The sequence below is a fragment of the Crinia signifera genome, chromosome 4 (assembly GCF_055691185.1).
Source record: "Crinia signifera chromosome 4, ASM5569118v1, whole genome shotgun sequence".
NCBI classification, from domain to species: domain Eukaryota; kingdom Metazoa; phylum Chordata; class Amphibia; order Anura; family Myobatrachidae; genus Crinia; species Crinia signifera.
The window spans coordinates 192618438-192638062 of record NC_139220.1 but is presented as its reverse complement, the minus strand read 5'-3'; the positions used below and the strand labels follow the sequence as shown (position 1 = coordinate 192638062).

General features: G+C 42.5%; 1 protein-coding gene across 1 annotated transcript; it reads right to left on the bottom strand.

Annotated features, from left to right (window-relative positions):
* Positions 1 to 4880: 4880 nt before the first annotated feature.
* On the bottom strand, positions 4881 to 17810 carry LOC146074804 (carboxypeptidase A1-like). Its single transcript, XM_083183317.1, has 11 exons — positions 17746 to 17810; positions 16819 to 16900; positions 14856 to 14990; positions 11461 to 11565; positions 11194 to 11295; positions 10061 to 10177; positions 9520 to 9630; positions 9291 to 9381; positions 7978 to 8177; positions 6741 to 6825; positions 4881 to 5108 (listed from the first exon to the last, which is right to left on the bottom strand). Exons 1-11 carry the CDS (start codon positions 17808 to 17810, stop codon positions 4921 to 4923), a joined length of 1281 nt encoding a protein of 426 aa, XP_083039443.1. The 3' UTR covers positions 4881 to 4920.
* Positions 17811 to 19625: the final 1815 nt, after the last annotated feature.

Sequence of the window (19625 nt, the reverse complement as noted above, 5' to 3'; positions counted from 1 at the left end):
CCTCCTCGTCCAATCCTCGATCCGCTGGTCTTCGCCCAAGTAACCGTACAGCCATCTCCTCCTCCAGGTAAAACGTTCGTTCCCCCCGAACTCCGCAAGAAAATATTGTCATGGGCACATTCTTCCCGCTTCGCAGGGCACGCAGGAGCACAAAAGACCTTGATGTTCCTGTCACGTTCTTATTGGTGGCCAACCATCCGCCACGACGTAACCAACTTCGTCGCTTCTTGTGTAAGATGTGCTCAGCATAAGGTGCCCAGAACAACTCCCGCTGGTCCTCTCCGCCCTCTAACCATTCCCACAGAACCATGGACCCATCTGTCAATGGACTTCATTTGCGAACTACCTCCCTCAAAAGGTCATACCGCAATCTGGGTAGTGGTCGACCGATTCTCGAAAATGGTCCATTTTTTCCCACTAAAAGGTCTCCCCTCTGCTCCAGTACTGGCTCAGCTATTTATCTCAACCATTTTTAAACTTCACGGACTGCCCAAAGAGATTGTATCCGACCGCGGAGTACAGTTCGTTGCAAAGTTCTGGAGAGCTCTCTGTGCCGCGGTACAGGTCAAACTCAAGTTTTCCACTGCCTTTCATCCCCAGACCAATGGCCAGACAGAACGGGTGAATCAAGACTTGGAGGCCTTTATCCGACTGTTTGTCTCGTCGTCCCAAGATGACTGGGTGGATCTTCTCCCGTGGGCAGAATATATGCATAACAACTCCTATCACTCTTCCTCCGGAACCACCCCCTTCTTTACAGTATTCGGCAAACATCCACGATCTCCGGATTTCTCAGAATTATCCTCTTCCGAAGTTCCTGCAGCAACCACTTCTTTACAACGCTTTGCTAAAATCTGGTCGGATGTCCACACCGCTCTTCTTAAATCTTCCGCCCGATACAAGAGGATGGCAGACAGGAAAAGAAGGGCAGCGCCCAGATTGAAAGTCGGAGACCGGGTATGGCTGTCTACCCGCCATATACGCCTCCGTCTGCCCTCTATGAAGCTGGCTCCCCGGTTCATTGGGCCATACCCTATCATCCAAGTCATTAATCCTGTCGCTTATAGACTTCAACTTCCTCCTTCCCTAAGGATTTCGAATTCCTTCCATGTGTCCCTCCTCAAGCCTTTAAGGTTGAACTCTTATCAAAAGAAGATTCCCAAACCGCCCAAGATTAACTCCGAAAGTGGGTCTGAATTCGAGGTAAGACGCATTATAGACTCTCGTTGCCGCAATTCTCGTACCCAGTATCTGGTGGAATGGGTTGGGTTTGGTCCCGAAGAGAACTCTTGGGTGGATTCCATTGATTTGCACGCTCCAAAACTGGTAAAGCAATTTCTCCAGAGAAATCCGCACAAGGCCCATAGGCGCCCTGGGGTCACCCTGAAAAGGGGGGGTACTGTCACACGTAGCCGCGACGGAGCGCGGCGGGTACAGTACTCACCCGTCCGCGCCCGCCGCCGGCTAGCGTGTGCAGGCTCCGGTCTGCGGTGTGCAAGTAGCGGCAGCTCTGGGTAGGGATGGCAGCAGTAGTGGTGCCGGGAGGCCGGCGTCGCCATCTTGGTTGAGGGCAGGAGACAGATTGGCCCAGAGTGGAGGTTCCCTCCTCATCCTGTGCTGACAGCCAATGGCAGCCATCCCCTGGGGATATAGGGGATCTGCCTAGGCTGTTCAGTGTCAGTGCAATGAGTCTTTGGAGTCATTCACAACTCCTAGCTGATTCCCGGATCCTGGCTCTTTCTCTCCTGACTCTGGTGCCTTGCTCCCTGCATCTTGCTACAAGGAAGTTTTCTCCTGACACCAATGCTGCAAGTCCTACCTAGTGCTTGTTCCTGCTTGTGTCCCAGAATTACCCTGCACAGCTTTCCGCTGTCCTCCTTCATACAACTCATTCATTCCATCATCTTTCAGTCATCCGGATCCATTTCTTCTGTCATCAAATCAACCTCCTTCCGGATCCTCATCTATGTACTCTGGCTCACCAAGTATACGTTTCCAGATTTCCCTGCCCGTTATTAGTATTGTGCTGGACTCTATTTAATTTATTCCAACTGTCACTTAAAGAAGTATTTGAGTGAAGTTTATCATTTATGAAATCAGTTATTAAACCTGCACGTTTCAATCCTACTCCTCCTGGTCCGTCTCCGGTTCCTGTGCACCGCACGACTCCATCCAGCCCTTTAGCCGTGACAGACAGTTGGGAGGTATGAAATGTAAAATTGACAATATGCCATCACGACACAAAGTGGCAAGGAAAGGCTAAGGCCTATGTTCATGACTAGTGGTTCAGCTTCCCATGCAGGTACAAGCCCTCCTCCTTTTAAAAATGTAAAAAAAAAATTAAGCACAGGAAACAACTGTGCATTCTAGAGATATCACAAATCCCCAGGCAGGCCTAAACAGGGGGAGCACATTTCTTACAAAGCCACTTGCACGTGGCACGATCTCTCAAGGTCGCCCATGCAGTGCGGAGTGCATGCGTCTCATAATCATGTCTCGCTGCACTGTACCGAGCCTTGACGAATCGTCATATCAAATACGTCATATCACACGCAACAGATAGGCATTAATCGAATACGGGTATTTAGATTAGTTTGCTTTTATAACACTTTCATTTTCCTTCTTTACAGTACTTTACCTTTTATATTTCACTGTTTTATCTGTGTAAATATATTTTACCATTAACCAATAAAAGTTATATTTTAATCTGGGTTGCCGACTTTTGTAATCTCCTCTCCTGGAGAAGCCCGGAGAGGAGACTCTCAGCAGGAGTTCGGGGGCGGGTCTTAAGCGTGCCATCATTAAGTCCCGTCCCCATGATGGAAACGGACCCGATTTGCTGATTTCCTTGCAAGGGGCGGAGGTAAAATGACGCTATTATGCCACTTTAGCCCTGCCCCCTCCAAGGAGATTGGCTAATCTGGTTATTTAATCGGCAAGGTGAGGGGGAGGAAGCCGCGATCAAGGGGGAAGTGGGGTCCCCCAGATACCGGGAGGGTTGCCCACCTTTCCGGGGGGCTGGGAGGGTGACCCAATTTTCGGGACCCTCACGGCCATTCCGGGAGGGTAGGCAACCCTGATTTTAATCAATGTGCATCTATAAGTTATAATGTCTAGCCATTGTGAAAAGATAGCACTTTTAGAGAATTTGGTAAGATATATACAAATAGCTGTGCCGAATTACAAAATAATTAGTGCACAAAGCTTCTAATACTGAAAGCTCTGCAATGGAACATGAGTGAAGTGGGCATTACAATATTATAGAAGTCTACAGCTGTAAATACCCAGGTTAAAACTTCCCTGTTTCACTAGTAAATAACTGTACTCGGGTGACTTCAGCTGTCCTACCCCCTTAGCACCTCCCCTTTTCCTGACCCCTCTCTACCCAGCGCACTCCCAACCCTTTCTCATCACATAAACATACGTGATAACCTAGTTCAGGTCATTGTCCAATCTTATCATTTTATTATAATTTTAAAATCCAAATATTGATATAGCATATATGCTTGATACCAAAACCAGGCAAGGAAACCCAGTTAATGTCATTGTATCATCCCATTATGCTTTCTTTGGTTTTTAAAATATAGAATTAAGGCTGGTAGACACAAATCTACTGTCCCCTCCTTATTTCTAAAATAAACATTTGCGCTTTCGAGGACATTATCACTTGATGATGGATGGCCGTACAGAATATTTGGTACTACATTCTGCATCTACAAACCTCCCGTTTGACAGCACATAGCTTTCAATGATGTTTCACTTCAATATCTGTTTGAGCAACTCAATCAAAAGACATTCGGTAGGGGCTTGATTGGTCTTATAAACATCCTGTGGCAGATGTATTAATCCTGCTAAAGTGATAAAGTGGAAGGTGATAATGCACCAGCTGTGTTTGATAAATTAAAGTTAGGAGTTGATTGTCTGAGGCATTATCCCCTTCCACTTTCTCACTGTTTTCTCACCACTTTATCACTGTACCAGGCTTAATACATCTTGCCCTCTTTTACAATGTACTGTACAAAGCTTTTCATTGAGTCATGGAAGACAAAATATCAATGCCAAGGCCTATATTTCAAGGGTGTCCTATGGTGTGGGGCATTCAGATTGACTAAAATGCGATTCAACTCTCAGCCTTCATTGTTTATATATTTATATACAGTATTTGTCAGATGTTTGCTAATAATGGGGATAACTACTTTTTTGTACTATATGATGGTTCATGGCCACACTGGGCAAGAGGCATTAAAGGACATTTCAGGGGGCATTCAATGTTGGTAGCTATTTTCGACAGGGGAAATAGCGGCTGCTGCCTATTCAATGCTGCCATTTCCAACAACATTGAAGGCGGTGTTCGACAAAACAGATCCGATTTTAAAACAAGTCAGATCTGTTTTGTCGGAGCAGCAGTGGATTGTCAAAATAAAGCCCGTTTCTCGACAATCCGCAGCCGTTTTCACTAACACGCCCACTTTTTGGCATTCGACTTTGAACATTGAATTCCACCCGTCTAGTTGCAGACAAGCTGACCAAAAACGGTCAAGGATTCCATCTGTCGGGACGATCCGACAGTCGGAATCCCACATTGAATACCCCCACCATAGAGTGCAAGTGTAAAGTATTCCTTGAAATTAGATATTGTTTATATACTCAATACGGGGAATTGAACTGATTGTGATGTTGAATAGTGTTGTGAATGAATATCTAAAGCTATTCCATCTGTTCATTTGTTTGAATTGCTCATTGATGTAGTAAATTCTTAAAAAAATCTCCCCTTAATATTAGACATTTATATAACAAGAAAAAAAAACAGGAAACAAAACACTTTTTGAGATGTAAGTTAATGCATCATATATTAAGGCACAAATATAGACAAATTCATTGTCTAAATAAGCATCTTTATTACATTTAACAGTTTATTGCTCAATAGGGGTTGTCACGTGTGTGTTCAATGAGCATAGTAAGGGCCAGCCAGGTCTCCTGAGCTGTCGGAATGATTTGATTGGCTGGCAAGGCGAACCCATAGCGTCCAGTGTCACGCAGCTCAAAGCTGAAAGAGTACTTGATACCCTGGTTGTACGTCCAATCAATGGTTCCACCACTCGCTTGGTCTGCAAGGCAAAATGCGCAGTTGTTAATAGTAACCAAGGACTTTAAGTACAAATGTGAAATCTCTATTAGTGCAGTATTTTGTAAAATATTAAATTCTATGTATTTTTAAGATTTTTTTTTTTAAAGCATTTTCTTATTTATCTCAATTATTCAGTACAAAAGCAAAGTGAAAATATAATATTGTGAACAAGCATTTCATGGAGATCACTCTTCAGAAAAATTAATGAAATAGGGCCTGATTCAGGGATGGTTGTTAATGCAGCCAGAATCAGAACCTTCTTAGTAGCAGTTATGGAAATATGCAAATGCTGATATCAGACGTTCTTTTGTGTCCCACTGTGCGATGGAGTGTACACACCCATTAATAGGCTTTGTGATCTGTGCATTGACAATGGAGATTATGGGACTCATTTATCTTGTAATATTTGCGGCTAATTCCCCCAAAACACCAGTTTTCTGGGGTTAGCCACAAATATTAAGTATCCCCGGAATGTATCTAGGAGGGACTGCAGCAGAAATCTTCGATACCTACTGCGATCCCTCCTGCCTGTTGCCAGCCACATCCTCCATAGGTTTCTGTGGGGGATGCGATGCTGCCCTATTTACCAATGTTGGGCAGCATTGAATCGGGTCCTGGGGCTACCACCATTCTGAGATGGCGATAGCCTATTCTAGCCTATGGGCTACTTACCTGCATGTGCAGACCTGTCCACCTGCCAAAGCAGATCACAGGGACAGGCTCCCTTCAGAGCCCCTGTGCCTGTGTCTGCAAGGACATACATTCGCCGAAAGGATGACATATTGCAATGCGATCCTGGGCAGTAGATCCTGCACAGATGGCATTGCATATGATACTCCCATAACACGCCTATAAAATGTCCCATTTATGTGCTCAGTTTAGGTCCCCCTCCAGTGTCCACTCTGAATTGTCCAGGGATCGGAGACCACTTGAAAATTTTAGGGATTTTCAACAGACTTGCGGACACCAACAGACACTTGGGTTCACATGTGCTCTTTATTTCACTCATCTGCGGAAACACTGGCACTGTGTCCATCTCTGAATCAAGACCATATAGTGTGCCTTTCTACTTCAAGGGGTCAATTCCTATAGATACTGAAATGTCTACCGGTAATTACCACTATATGTAGCATCATATCAATGCAATATACTGTATAGTGCATCATGTAGCCTTTCCAGTCCAGCAACTTCCTCCAATAAACAGCCACTCCGCTATCAGGGAAGCAGCGTGAAATTACACATTTGGAGTGCAATCTTTTCAGTGCACAGCTGATAGATCAGTCCCTGTAGTTATGATCAGAAGAGGGTCAGATTGAATCAGTGGCGACGTACAGGGGGAGAGGTGGATGGTCGAGGGGGTGCAGTTGGCAGTGATCAGGAGTGGGTGAAGGAGGCGGGAGGTAGAGGGGGTCCAGGTGGTAGAGGGGGTGATGAGATTTCTCCAAGGCAACTGGAGAAATCTTTTTCTAGATGTTCATGTTTCACTTATAATAACCCAGATTAATGCACTGCTCTCTCTACCTCAAACCTCGCACTCTCACCGCTGGTGATCACACCGTTCTGACACTGCAGGACTAGTGTATGTAAATTGGTTTGATGAGGTAATACTCACAGATGGTGCTGATGATGTCTCCATATGTGTATGCTGTGCCATACAGGGAGGACAAAGCATTCACTGCAGCTTTAGATAAACTGTTCTAAAAGAAAATGGGCCAAAACATATTTACAGACATTAACTTAAACTTTATTTTAAAGACATACAGTAGTACTAATGGTATTAACAATATATCCCAAAATAAGTTCCCTAATCCACATACATTTCAATGTAAACCTGATTCTTTCTATATAGACAACAAATGATGCATGCTATAGAACAGAAAGATAGATTTTTTTTTAAGCCATCCATGGAATTGAAATGTAAGAAGAGGCAGAGGCTGAAAGAGAGGGAGCCTGCAGCTTGGAAATATCAGGGCTCATATTAAGTAAGCACTGTGCCAACTGACATGTGTCTTGAGACAAATTCGCTTTGTGCATGCCAAACAGTGTGCACACACATATACGCTCATGTAAAATGGGAGACTGACGCTAATTCCTGCCTGTACCTGGAAAGGCGGCATGGGATGGATGTGCATTTATGTTTGTTACCACCCAGTTTGTTCTGCCACTGTTTCCAATTGTAAAGTGCAATGGTGCGCTATATAAGAAACTGTAAATAAATAAATAAATGTGATGTTCAATACAATACAGTTAGTACTTGTTTGCACCATTGCGGAAAGATGTAAAATAAAACAGTAAGAATTACTGATCAGTGATAGCTACCAATAGCTGAGGATGACGATGATGACAGTTCCTACACTATAAATCTACTCCTATTTGGCTATTTGTAATGATCCGCTGATTTTGATTGGCAGTTTTGCCATTGCTGGGCCATGTATTTTATTGTACATTTCTAATCAATATATTTTTATTTTACATGTGATGAGGGGCCTTTTCTGTTGTATTTTTTTATATTGATTTTGAAAAATAAGTGAATGCATTTGCTGCCCATAAAATAAGTGTTATGTAAATCTTTGTGAGATATCTTTGTGTGCAAAACCAGTCACATATGCTACGGTTGCACACTGTCACATTTTTTAGAGTCATTTCTATAATTGCCATGTAGCATGTGGACGCAATAGCAACTTGTTTTAGCAACTTGGGGGACCAGGCCCACTGGGTTTAATTAGGAAATTAACCTACAAGTAGCAAATGTTTAAAAACAAAAACAACAAATCAATATATTACATGATTTATAAATACACATATATGTAATAAAGCCAATGATAGTAGGCAATACACATGAAGCTTACCAGTTCAGCATAGTCTGGGATACGAGTATAGGTATATCCATAAGGGAAGAGGAGCATTTGGGAATAGCTGTGGATAGAAACAAAGCCCTTGATGTTGCCATGGCTCTTCACAAAGTCTACAATTGCCTTGACCTCCGGCTCTGAATGGGCAGCACGTCCTCTGTAGGTTTCAGTACAAGGATTTGAGCTAGCTCCAGCACCTATAGACCAATGCATAATGCAACTGTCATTTTAATCATAGTATTTCTGGCATGAACACTAGTTTAGAACCTTTGTTTATTTTAACATAAATATATTTTACCATATTACACATCCATTTGTATAAGTACTCTAGGGGGGGTTTCAGTTAGCTGTGGTAATTTACCGTGGGACAATTGATCCCCTGGTGTTTTCCAATTAGCTCTGAAGACAGCCTGCATTTAAGGGGGATTTTTTTTATTGGGTCTGAGGAAACCTAAAAAGAAATCCCTGAAAAACTAACGGATTTTGGGTGCAGTGATCATGCTAACTCATAGGTACAGGAACTTAATCCTGGATTCTATGGGTTAATGTCTGAAGACAGTTAATTTAACAGGCAAGAGAATGGGGCTCTAACTGAATAGCCATGGGCATTAAATCTCGATACTACCCCCCCTTATTCACACCAGTTTCATTACCCAGTCTAACAGAATCCCCCCTCCCCTACCCTAAGCATGACAAGAGCTGTGATGTTCTATTTACCAATATAATGAATTATGAATATAAGAAGGTTATACAGTATGTTGCACAATATAATTACTCTTGATTATACAAAATGTCCATTAGATGTAACAAGTAAACTACTGTATGCATGGGATGTCTGCAAATATGAATCCAGTTTTCAGAAAATAATTTGCTAACATTATATTATTCAGGAAAAAAAATAAAACAAGGTCCAAACACACTGGTCAATTTTGGACAATGATGATGGAAAAAAATCGCTGGGCTGAAAATCATTCAGTCCATACAATTACACATTAAGCAATTTTAGCCCTTCTGAGTGATTTTCCCAGGGGTGGATGACTTTCCATAGCAGGACACTATAGAAAGCCGTCCTGCCTGTCGCTCATCTGCTGTTAATACCAGCAGATGACCGGTGGGGCCAGCGATGATGTGGGAGCACACATCAGCGATCACCACTCCATCGCTGCCCCATACACACTGGACGGCTTTTCAGCCGAAAGCAGCTCAAACAACAGAACTGAGCGCCTTTCAGCTCAAAGTTGCCCAGTGTGTATGGGCCTTTAGGTTTTAGCACAACCAAACATGCATAATATCAGTTCTAAAAATTTTACCTCCAAAGCCAGCATCCCAATTTCTATTGGGGTCAGTTCCGATGCAGCTGGATCCAGCATTGCGGGATCTGGTCTTACGCCACATACGGTTCTGTAATGTTTCATATTGATTTTTTTTTTAAATGCTTAGATATAGAAAAACACATTCTGTTTAACTGCTCAAATGAATACAGCAAGGAACAACAGAACATAATAAAAATAATAGTGTAACAAAACTAAAAGTATATACCGAGGTGTGGGTGAAAACATAGCCATCAGGGTTGGTTACAATTTCCAAGAAGATATCCATTTTGTTCAGGGTGGCAGTGAGAGAAGCGTCATAACCATAGTCTGTAACAATCTGCATATAAGATGTTATGCTTTTAGGTAATAAACAGATATTCTTTTAAAACATCAACTAGATTTCCATTTACTTGTATTTTAGTTATTTTACTTAAACTGAATTAAAATGAAAATAAGTTTATATGGTGCTAAAATGGTGGTTTTATAAATGCATGATGCTAAAAAAGGAGCCACTAAGGGATTATTCCATCAGAGTAACAAGGTTAGCTTTGTACTGTGAGCTATATATACTAAGTAAGAACTTTTGTAAGCTGCCATTTCTCAGCGCCAAAAATGTAAAGCAGCACACACATTCAGTGTAAGGCAAGCTAGGATTTACAATGAATGTGAGTGCCGCATTTAATACTCAGATCCCACTTGACGAAAAGTGGGGGCTTACAAACACCACTGCTTTGGAAATTTAGCCCAGTGTATAACACTAGCCAGACCAGAATTGTGATGTGTATCTTTTTAGCAAACCAGAGTCCACTGGCCTGAGTGACCCACTCACGGGAGTGAATTCCGGTGTCAATCCAGAAAGCTGGGTGGTTGGCTCCAGTGCTGAACTGTAAGACAATAATTAAAATGTAACATGTAACTTTACAGCATAGCTAATACCCCTTTTCCAATACCAAAAATAACCCCGGGTAGTTACCTGGGTTGAACCCAGGTCTAGGGCAGTGGAAACGGGTAACCCAAGTCAATGTGACCCGGGTCCCGTTCACTGCAATACAAAGCCGCAGCTGGGAGATGCTCTCGTTTCCCAGCGCTGCCCCGGCACTGCCTCCCAATTACATCACCTGCCTGGCTTTATGCCGGGTCAGGCTGCTAATGCAAGCCGGGTCGCACCCGGGTACAAAATCCCGGGTGCGACCTGGCTGGCATAATGGAAAAGTGGTTTAAGTTGCCTACTGCCTAAAAAAAAAGAAGCTCACATAGTGTTGGAAAAGAGAGCAGCAAATTGCTTTATTCATATTTTTCACTCTTTTGAAATGTAATCTGTATCTGATTTGTTAAAGAGACCACAGGGTGAGACTACTCCCTCTGGTATTGTGTGTTGGAGTGAGATAAAAATCTCAGCGATCCTCAGAATGTGTACATCTTCTGTGATATCTTCAAGTGTGAACTATTGATATATGTATGCTGTATCCCCTTGAAAATGGGATGTGAAGAATACACATCTTGTCTTTACAATATGTGCATCCAGATCCAGCGAACACAGAATTGCGCAAAACTGTATTCCATTTTTCCTCTGTCCTGGAGTGAGCCCCAGCATCAGGGCCTGGTCAATGGTCATTGACCAGTGTGGGGTCATCCGACGTCAGTCAGGAGGTTTTCAGATGCTGGTGCTAAAACCTGGTGGTGGCAGCATCAATATACCCTCCCTCTAAGCAGTAGGTGGAGTCAGTAACAGGTGGTTACTGAAGGTGTAAGGCAATCCCCTATTGGCCAGGACCCAAACTCAATCTGTGGTGCTGGTAGCGAGGGCCCATCTGGTCACACTATCCATGACACTGTACATGTTGGCCATATATATGGAAAAGACACAAGGATTTGTATATAAGATTTCTGAAAATCTTACCTTCAAAACATTCAATGGGCGACCTTCAGAACTTTTGCCAATCTCAATTTTGCTCACAAAGCCAGGGTTCTCAGCCACCAAAATGTCAATAAAGTTGTTAATCTGTGAACACATGAGTTATAAGCAATGCACTGTTCTCCTAACATCATTCTCATTACAACTAGTGCCTCTAGAGTGACTTATGGATGCTAGATGTGTTCTCTATGGGATGCAAAGATCGCAATATCATATTTTACTTTGAAAGCACCAAGAAGTTTAATGACTTACCTCATCAAAAGTATGGTAAGCGGCAAAGTTAAAGGTGTCGGTGGAACGGGCATTTTCCATGGCACGACCAATTTTCATATCTCTCTTCTCTTCATCCAACAAGGACTGTAATGAGATAAGTAGACAGGATAATTATTTGTCCCATGGATGTGAAATACTGTGTATAGATCTCAGGTTTTTATGTACTGTACCAGATTTATGATGTATGGAATGGAATGGTGGTAAAGAGGAACCATAAATGTATAATTAGGTAACTAGGGTCCTAGTAGTTATGTACAGGAAGGCTCCTGGTGAACTAATCCAGCAAGGTTGGTGTATAAAACATTTAAAATGAAGTTAGGTTTTTCAAATATTTTTATTAAAGTATCACTTCACAATAAAAAGTAAACACTCAGTAATTGTGTCATGTAAGAGGAGATACAATGAATGATTACCACAACTACATAGAAAATCACATAAGCAGTATGTTGGGTTCCAGTAGTTATGGTATTATCACATATGGAACAACATAGTCATGACATGTAAGAGAAAATACAGTAAGTAACCATAAAATGACATGGAGATAAACATAAAGAAATATAAGCAGCAGCATTCTGGGTTCTATTAGTGGTATATCCTCATACAGTATATACTGTAGAGCATGATGTTGACAAATAATTAATGCATAACTGACATATATTGGCATGGAGATATGGGAGGACCCCGACCACGCAGAAACCATTCCACCAGGTGTAAACACCAAATGATAACCTATGGAATTGGGATCCCCCATGAGCACTCTTGTTTCATAGTATTCTGTATTTTGTAGAGAGCTTTTGATTCTGCCCTGGAAATCACTAGGAAGAGTACTATTATAGGTCTCCCAAGTTGCAAAGAAGCCAGTTATTAGTTGAGTTTTATGTAATGTTATTTCTAACCAAGTCTAGAGTCTAGAATGGGTGGGGTTGGAGCTATCCATGACTGTAAAATAGCTTTATGTGCCGCTGCACTTATTGCCATGACCAATTTTTAACACCCTTTAGTTATCCTCTGGGATTCAGGAAGAATTCCAAAAATTGGCCACTCCATAGTAAAGGGTAAATAATTTACTAGAGGTGTAGTTGTAAACATTCTGACCCGCTGCCAAAATCCACGGAGCATAGAACAAGCCCAAAAGCAATTAATTAGGTCCATCTAGGAGGTGCGGCATTTTAGACATTCACTGGTCTCTCTCATACCTGCCAGAAACTGTTGTTTGGGCGAGTAGTATGCTCGATGGACAATGTTGAAAAACATCTCTTGGTATTGTGCTGCCGGTAAATATTTGCAAAATGTGACCAAATAATTTGACAGTATCTCACAATTTAATGTTGGAAAATTTGATATCCATTGTGTTATACCAGTTTTTATAGTTGAGTGGTCAATTGGGGAATAATTTTTTTTATAATAGATAGAAATAGCCTTTTTAGTGGCTGGGGAGGCTCTCAGTACCCCATCCAAAGTGTTGGACAGATCTGCAGCCGAAAGATTTTTCATTACCTCGCTCACATAGTGTTGCATTTGAAGGAATGCTAAGGGAAAATCTTTGCGTATTGGAAGTCTGCAAGTGCTAGGCTTCACCGGTACCCGTCCCGACTGTAAGGGCGAATTAGGTCCATCCAGACTCCGTTACAGGCAGGTCTTAGGGGGAGACCCCACGCCGTTTGTTTTTTTTAGTCACCCTGCCGAGAGATTATGCAGCTATGGAACACCCACATGGGTGTTCCATCTTTGGCAGTATTGTAAAATATATAATAATTTCGGGAAGGTGGACATTTTTATTAAATTTACTCTTCCTAAGTATGATAGAGCCAAGTGTTTGTTATTTTATTTGATAATAGCGATGCTTCTCTTTGTGTTCATTTTCAGCTTATTAATAATGCCTATAGACAGCGCAGTCTGGCTATTTAGTAAAAACTCATCAGATGCATTAATTTAATGTAATTTGGCCACACACAAGAATAGCTAATATCCAAACTATGGATATACTATATACACGCTGCAACAAGAGCCATTATTTCACCTCTTGTTTTCTGTTGTGACCGAAAAAACCTGATTTAATAAAATCATATTTTTATTTCCTGTGGCAAATATTTCATTTTTAAGCCCACCCACACTACAAACGTTATATTGGTGAATTAAAATAAAACTATATGTGGTTAGCAACATGTATATCAACTGTTTATTGCCCCATTTGTATTAGGGCAGGATGTACTAAAGAAAATATGTGGGCATTTTCTATATGTACATTGCCCCTCAATCCCTGGCTTTGATGTGGTGGGTAAGGCTAGCTTTTATGGACATCTTTGCTTTCTCCCTGAGAGGGATCCAATGGATCCCTCTCAGCACCCCCTGTGGCCTCTGTTTCCATCTGCATATATGCAGGACTCCTGATGCAAAACTGTAGAAGCAGGGGCGAATTTAGGGGTCAGGCCGCCCCTAGGCACAACATTTTTGTGCCCCCCCCCCCCTATTTTAAAGTAATCATATATGTATATACATTGTTATTTATATATTTCATTAAAAACTGTAGCCCACCTTAATATTTTTTTAAGCACTCTGGACTGCTCACTGTACGGAGGATCCGGAGGAAGGGAGGCACTTATTAGTACAGTGATTAGCACAGTGTCTCCATCAGTCTCTCTCCGGCTCACACACTGTAACTGACTGAGCGCAAGGAGGATCTGCGCGCCGCTCAGCTCAGCTGCTGGATACACAGCAGCCAATAGACTGTGTGTTCCGGACACACAGGGGACCGTCGGACCCAGCCACTAAGCTGTGGTGTAATGTGCATGGCAGAGTGGGTAGGCAGTGGCGGGTGACGAGCGGCGCTGCCGCCGACATATGATAATTCATGTCTGGGGCAGCGGCGCTCGTCACTCTCCGCTGCCCACCCGCTCTGCCATTTAACAGAATGTCAGCCTGTATGCCGCCCTTAATTGGTGCCGCCCTGAGGCCGGTGCCTCACGGGCCTAGGCACAAATCCGGCCCTGTGTAGAAGTCCACTGTTTACAGAGAACAGTTCATTTCGGGAGAGCTGTCCTTTGTGTTACTTATTGCACATGTAAGTACATATGCGATTAGTATAGATGCGGTAAGGGAGAGTAAGGGGTTGTACCGAATCGAGGAAGTAATGCCTAGCACATCCAGTCCTAAGTCGCAATACACCAAATCATGCTGTGTGGGCAAAAAGATGAATGCCATCAAGTATAAATAGCTTGAAACAACTGAATTCTGAACCACAGAGTTCAACAAACAATATTGCTAATGTTAAAAAACTGAACATTTGCATTTCATTGGCTCTTTACCTGTATTACCCATCCATGGTACATTGTATTCCCTTAATACTATAACATTAAGGAACTAAATTTGTGCACCTGCAAATCATGGATCATGATGCTGTACTGGATGTTGTTGGACTCCAGATAGATTTTGACATCCTGAAGGGTGAAGAATGGCACTCGGATGTCAATGAATCTGTTGGGTTTTGACGGTCCCTGCCAGAAATCCAGCTGATAAACATAAAACAGGTGTATGTCATCTAACCGCATGTAATAAACAAGCAACATGTGTGTTTGTTCTCATGAAACCAAAATCTCCTAATACATATCTTGTGAAAGATATACTAAATATGTGCTACAATATTATAAACTTGCATTGTAGTACATGGTATTTTTTATGTTCAATTAAATTCTGTTGTCTCTGCAAATGCAGTTACACAATTAAAATTAAAACAGCATAGGAAAGTAGATAACCGGAAAATAGGTAGAGTAGCCAGTGGCGTAACTATAAATTTTGCTCCCCCCTGCCAAAAATAATTGGAGCGCCCCCCCCCCACCCACCCTCATCTGAGTGCCAAAACAGGGAAATTTAACAAATTAAATAAAAAATGAAATATAGATATCTATACATTTGAAAAAATGACACCTGGGTTTTGCATAGTTAATGGGATATACACACACACTGTGACACACTTTGTGTGACACTCACCCCCTCTTAAACACCCGTTATGCTCCATGCTAGTGTGCTACAGGCTCCGGAGAGTCCACCCTGTAAGAAAAGTCTCAGAAGTCACGCTGGAAGTAAGGGACAGTCTGCAAACTACTTGCCGCTATACAAGTGTAATCAAGAGTGTATGAATACACTTGTAAAGTGGAAAATAGCTTACAGACTATCCCTTAATCCAGTGTGTGACTGTGTGAGCTCTAGCAGACCTGAGAGGACTCGGGAGGACGGGACTGCATACAGAAGAAATAAATCAGTGCAGCTCCGTGACCCCAGTGCCCTCTCTTATCCTGCACAGCAGCAGAGAACTGAAGGCAAGTCAGGGAGAGCGCCCTGCAGACCCCCGGCTCCTCCAAGCCACTGCGGGGGTTGCTGTATGCTAGTTACGCCACTGAGAGTAGCGGTGGCCAAACCAGTCTTCGGGATCTACTGACAGTTCATGTTTTTCATACAATACATGGATCTGTAGAATGTCATTTAGAAATGAATTTACCACATGTCTGAAAATGTGACGATTAGTCCTGTGTACCCAGGGGCGTAACTATAGCACCGCAGCCCCCGCGACCGCGGGGGTGCGCTATGCATGTGTGGGCGCCGGGGGCTGCAGTGCCATAGTTATGTGCAAGGGAGCAGGGGGCAGGGGGGCATTGAGGCGGCTGGGGGGACGGACGCTGCGGGGGACGGAAGCTGCGCCAATCACAGGCTGCCCATTCATTGTATGGGCTTTTTTTTTCTTCAGTACAGACAGCTCCCGGCTCCCCCTGCCCGGCTCAGCTGTAAGTAATTGCCACCTCTGTGTCCCCCGCAGCGTCCGTCCCCCGCAGCGTCCGTCCCCCGCAGCGTCCGTACCCCCAGCCGCCTCGCAGCGTCCCCCCAACCTGCATTGACGGCTACCTGGGGGAACGGCAGGCGGCGCAGATGGAGACCGGGGGCGCGGCGGGAGAATATAAAGAAATCTTATTCAAAAGACCGGGCGGCCGCTGATTGGCTGAGAGCTCAGCCAATCAGCGGCCGCCCGGTCTTTTGAATAGGATTTCTTCCTATTCTCCCGCCGCACCCCCGGTCTCCATCTGCGCCGCCTGCAGTCCTCGCCTGCCGCTCCCCCAGGTACCCACAGATGCAGTATATCGGATCTGACTGCGGGGGTTGGTGCGGCGGGCGGCGGGGCGGGTGAGTGGCTGGGCTCCCTCCCTTTAACGGCGGGGGGGCGCCCAAAATGTAGTTACGCCACTGTGTGTACCAGTTAGATGGTCTGGAAAATTTGAACTGTTGGTAGATCTTAATGACCGGTTTGGCCAGCCCTGACGTAGCATATTATATACTGAGTAACTTTACCTGCAGGTCCTCAAAGTTTTCTAGTTCTCGCACTAAGTTCACCTGCTCCTCATTAGTTGGGAGAATTCGCAGGACCTGTTGTCTGTAGAAACATTAAGGATAGTCATGCTTGTCTTTCTAAATAATCAATTACTGTACATCAATTTACCCTTTTTATGGCATGGTGATTGCACTGAAATATTAATTATATTGCTTTGAATGTATGTTGAAATTATAACCAGTTCCATAACAAAGTAATACCAGCATAGGCCTTAAAACTATATTTGCCCTTTGGTATGAAGAATTCCTTTATTTAATTTAATTAATTCATTCATTCATTCATTCATTTATATGTGTAAAATCTATTAAAAATAATAGGCATTATGTATCGTTTCCTTAAGCTATAGATATACAATTATTGGGCTGATCACACAATATTGGGCTACGTAACTACACAGGTGTGTATGCAGGAGTGTTAGCATAAAATGCTCCAGCAAACATTTGGATAAGGAGTCGCATTTATGTGCATTTTAAAATGTGAAATGCATTGCATGACCTTCTGATCCATTGAGGAACGTATACACACTGAGTTAAAAAAGTTCAGTGTGCATGGGGAATAAGATTAATTGCATAATCGCTCTGAGGAGTGAAGCATTTATCTGATCTACAGAGTGCGTTCCTAGCATGTGAGTGGTTTACTTGTTTTGACCAAGCATGCACTTAGTTGCCCTCTTTCTTCAGTTCTTTAACTCATTGTTTGTGAACATTTTGAGTTGATGTTCAGAATATGAAAAAGTTTTATGGATAATATTTAAAATCAGGCTCACAGTTGAACGTGAGCTGTGCTTTTATATAATATAAACATATGTAGCTATTAGTTGCAGAAATTGTATAATTTCTATATAAATAATCTAGAGAAAGTTTTGCCCTTAAAGATTCTGAACTTACCCTGTGAAGTTCTCCAGACTGGTGACAGCTGCCACCAAGGCAAGCAATGCCAATGCGCCCTTCATCTTGAAATTTGATAGAGCTTTGAACAAGTGAAACAGTGTATATATACGGTTCTGTGTACAAAGTATGATAAATGTTTCCTAATGAGTTGGCAGTGCCTTGTGTACACCTGCCTGTCTTCTCACATTGACCCCACTAAGATGGCAAGAGCAAACCATCTGTTAGCCAGGTCTATATGTTTTATCAGCAAAAGTTCTTTCCAGGTATTGGAATCCCATGCAATAATGTGGGACACTACTGTGAAATAATTGGCTGATCCAATTTTATGTTATTCAGTTCACATTTACTAGGCAATAAACTTAGCGCGTGGACATCAAAGTTAATAATCTCAGAAATATTGCATGTGCCACAAGCTAGCCCAGGGGGACAGAGGGAGATTAGGGAGGTTAAGTTGTGGCTCAAAGATTGGTGAAGGAGGGATGGATTTGAGTTCCTAGAAAATTGGGCGGACTTCTCGTCAGGTGCCATCTTTTTTGCCACCATGCATTGCACCTGAACGAGGAGGGGGCAGCGTGCTTGGGGGTAGAATGCTGGGAAAACTGTAAGAGATGTTAAAGAGGCGGTTGAGGGAGGGAATAGTAAGAAACCGTAAACCAATAAATTAGTGTAGAATGGAGGGCAAAGACAGCTACATTGAGAAGGATGCAAAGGGGAAGGGAAGAACAGGGTATACGAGAGGTGTATAAGAGACACACAGCCAAATACAAAGATTGTCCATGATACTGATTTATAATTTCAGGAACCTTCTGCAACTGTAACACGACAAGGGTGATGGAAAAATGAGATCTGAAATGCCTTTATCTGAATGCTAGGAGTTTCATTGGTAAAATGGAGGAACTAGAGACCCTAGTTTTGGAGGAAGATTTTGATCTCATAGTATTACCGAAACTTGGTGGGACGAATCACATGAGTGAGAGGCTAACATAGAAGGTTATAATCTGTTTAGAAAAAAAAAAAAATAGATTAGGTAGAAGGGGAGGGGGGGGGGGGGTGTTTATATGTTAAACCATCCTTAAACCCATACATAAGGGAAGACATATACAAGAGCACAATGGAGTCAGTAAAATCGGTATAGGTAGAAATAACAGGTAATATTAAAGGGGCTAAAAAAATTATAGTGGGAAAATGTTATAAACCACGCAACATAAATAAGGAGGAGGAAAAAGACCTCTTGCTACAGGTGGGAAAAGCAGCCAGCTTAGTGGACATTATTATTATGGGTGACTTTAATTACCCAGAAATAAATTGGAAAGATAGGTCAAGTAGTACCACTAAGGGAAATGTTTTACTGGATGCCCTAAATGACCACTATTTGTATCAATTTATTGAAAGTCCAACCAGAAATAACAATATCCTGGATCTCTTGATAAGCAACAATCGGGACATTCTTACTAGCATAACCATAAGGGAGACATTGGGGAACAGTGATCACAATATGATCATGTCTGATTTAAATTTGAACAAAGATAATTTTATTGGAGCAACTAGGTCCTTAAATTTCAGAAAAATTGGGTACCACTAAAAGGTGGCAAACTTAAAAAAAAATACTGCAGGAAAGCACTGATAAATCTATTTCTTATTAATTTATTTCTTATAAAAAGAACAAGGAAACCAATATGACTTAACAACAAAGTAAAATTTGAAATAGCTAAAAAAAGGAGGGCATTCAAAGCGTTTAACAAGATGAGACACCCAAATCATTTGCCGCATATAAAGAAGGTAATAAGAAATGCACAAATACAATCAAGATGGCTAAATTAGAGACTGAACAAAAAATAGCTGCAGATAGCAAATCTAATCCCCAAAAATTCGATATA